This window comes from Cricetulus griseus, chromosome 5 (genome assembly GCF_003668045.3).
Source record: "Cricetulus griseus strain 17A/GY chromosome 5, alternate assembly CriGri-PICRH-1.0, whole genome shotgun sequence".
In the NCBI taxonomy this organism is placed as follows: Eukaryota; Metazoa; Chordata; class Mammalia; order Rodentia; family Cricetidae; genus Cricetulus; species Cricetulus griseus.
The window spans coordinates 176283861-176287012 of NC_048598.1; the positions used below are offsets into that span (position 1 = coordinate 176283861).

Sequence of the window (3152 nt, forward strand, 5' to 3'; positions counted from 1 at the left end):
ACAATAAAATCTGAGATTTTAGGTTTCAAACCTGGGGCAAATGGCTGAGGTTTCTACTTGAAATATCACCTCAGAAAAAGGCCACCAGATTCCCCTGATTCCCCAGTCCCTACCTGTTACAGGGTCCTCCTGGCTGGATTCCAGTGAACGGTCTTCCCTTCCCAGATGCTGATCTCTATAAAATCCAACTGTTTTAGTTACCTGGTCCTTGTTATGTATCATTTGGGCCTCTTGGTTGCTTCACCACGGTCTACTCTCTCCTCTCCCCTTCTCTTTACCCCGCTCCTCACAAGGGTACATTCTGGTGTGGCCTCTCCTCCCCTGTGACTTCCCTAATCCCAGGCAGTGTCCTAACCGGATACCACTGAGTCTTTGTCTGAATCTCATGAGGGAAAATCATCACCAATGCTGCAGACCTCACTCAGCATTTGATCCTGTGTCATCACCAGAGTCATTTCTGCAATCAGAGATGAGTTATTTCCATGTAATTCATGTTAGACTGTGTGGTGTAATTATTGTAAATTGTGGCAGAAGAGAAGTCTGTTATCACAGATTTTACAGATCTTAAACACAGAGAGCCTCCTGAGAAACCGGTAGATGGGGCGACAGCTGTGAGTTATTAATTGAACACCACTGTGCTGAGTACATGAAAACTCCCAATGAGGTAATGCTCAGAGAGGGCCCGTAGGTCCTGAGAACAGTATGAGGTATTGCATTGCTCTCACTTCCCCACAATAACTCCATAGACCAATCCTGTTTCTGAGAAAGAATTGTAAAACTGAATAGATTGTAAGAGCCAGAGACAGAGGACGTCTCCAGGGAAACAGTGTCTTCTAGAGAAATCAGGATTGATTGATGCACATGAAAACTCAGATACTGTGAAAGCCTGCACAGCGCCTGAGCCAAGTCAAGTCAGACAGGGTCCCAGTGTTGAGAGAGGGACAGGGACAGAGGCTCTCATCCAAACCAGGAAGTTTCTACAACTGGCACTTGCTTGCAAAGGAAAAAAAAAAATGTTGTTCTCCAGTGGAATCCCTTTGGGCATATTAACCCATCTAAGGGTGGACACACGTGCAGCAGTAGACAATCAACGGAAATGATCTCTATGGTGATTTTTTAGATATTGTGTCTCTTATCACATTGTTTGAGCATTTCCCTTTCATCTCACTGCTCTTTTGCCCATATCTCATGGTTGCACAGTTGTGTGTTTTTTCGAGGTTTGTTTGCATGGTTTTCTTTTTTTCTTAGATTTTTAAAGCCTTATATTTTGTCCTTCTCTTTTTTTGTCTTATACTCTATACAAAGAGAAAGGAACAGTGTGATATTCAGTGAATGGAGAGGTAGGAATTATACAGAAGGATATGGAAAAAGGACAGTCAATGACCAGAATAACCTGGATTAATTTTCTTCAGATACATCATAAAGTGTAAATAAAAACTGTTTAAATCAAAAAAGAATATACAAATCTGTGAAGTGTTTAACAAAGAATCTTCACTGTGTTGGAGCACAGAAATGTTACATGTCAATACCAACAGGTGCAGGTCAGTTAAAAGACTATAAGAAAGGAAACCACAGAGGATACAGGGTCCCATCCACAAAAATCTCATCTCTACTTGGGATTCTTGGTTTCACTGTGCCCCCTGCTGTTTCTGAGCTCCCTTGCAGGTTTCCCAGATATCAGCCTGGGGACCAAGAGCCCCCCCCCACTGTTGTTCAGGTCAGCTGGTTCTGTGGGTTTCACCAGCCTGGTCTGGACCCCTTTGCTAATCATTAGTCCTTCTCTGCAACTGGATTCCAGTTCAGTTCAGTGCTTAGCTGTGGGTGTCTGCTTCTACTTCCACCATCTGCTGGATGAGGGCTAACAGGTGGCATATAAGTCAGTCATCAATCTCATTATCGGGGAGGGCATTTAAGGTATCTTCTCCTCTGTTGTTTAGATTGTTAGTAGTTGTCATCATTGTAGATCTCCAGACCTTTCCCTAGAGCCTGATTTCTGTTTAAACCTAAAGTGTATCTCCCTCTATTATGGTATCTATTATCTTGTTTTACTTCTATTCTTCCCCCGACTCTTTCTGCTCCCTCGTGTCCTCCTCACCCCTACACTTCTCCCCTTCTCATTCTCCTAGCTCCCTCTCTTCTCCCCACATGCTCACAATTTTCTCAGGAGATCTTGTCCCTTTCCCTTTCTCAGGAGGACCATGTATGTCTCTCTTAGAGTCCTCCTTGTTACCTAGCTTCTCTGGGGTTTTGGATTGTGGGCTGGTAATCCTTTACTCTATGTCTAAGAATCATATATGAGTGAGTGCATACCATGTTTGTCTTTTTGTGATTGGGTTACCTAGCTCAGAATGGTTTCTTTTAGTTCCATCCATTTCCCTTCGAATTTCAAGTTTCCATTGTTTTTTTTTTTCTACTGTGTAATACTCCATTGTGTAACTATACCTCATGTTTTCTATCCATTCTTCAGTTTAGGGGCATCTAGAATTCTCCTGTGGAAGCATTCTTAATCAGCACTACTTTATCCCCAGCGGTCCTTCTGAAAAGCTGAACAGGGCACTGTAGGACTCTGAGGAGTAAACAGAGTAACAGACACTCAGAATGAGGGTTTCTGTGTAAGTCTCCAGGGAAATCTTCTCTGTTATCTCAATCCCCGGGCAGCTTTGTGCTAATCCAGGTTTTCTGACACACTCAGGATGTGGTTGCAACACTGTGTCTCTCGCACAGTAATAGACTGCAGAGTCCTCAGATGTCAGGCTCCTGAGCTCCATGTAGGCTGTGCTGGAGGATTTGTCTGCAGTCAGTGTGGCCTTGCCCTGGAACTTCTGATTATACTTTGTATCACCATCTCCAGGATAAATCCATCCAATCCACTCCAGACCCTGTCCAGGCCTCTGCTTCACCCAGTGCATAGTATATTCAGTGAATGTGTAGCCTGAAGTCTTGCAGGACAACTTCACTGAGGCACCAGGTCTCACCAGCTCAGCCCCAGACTGCTGCAGCTGGACCTGGGAGTGGACACCTGTGGAGAGAATGGTAGAGTGGATGTCACTGTCACCTGAGTGCATGGCCCCTCCTCAAGTCTGGAACTTAGAGCCCTTACCTGTAGCTGCTATCACCAGGAAGAGGATGATCCAGCTCCATCCCATGGTGAG

At 44.5% G+C, this 3152-nt stretch overlaps 1 gene segment (V, D, J or C); it reads right to left on the reverse strand.

The window, feature by feature from the left end:
• Positions 1 to 721: 721 nt before the first annotated feature.
• On the reverse strand, positions 722 to 3152 carry LOC113838510. The segment is given in 3 exon segments: positions 722 to 778; positions 2709 to 3019; positions 3101 to 3152. Coding segments are annotated over 3 exon segments (414 nt in total).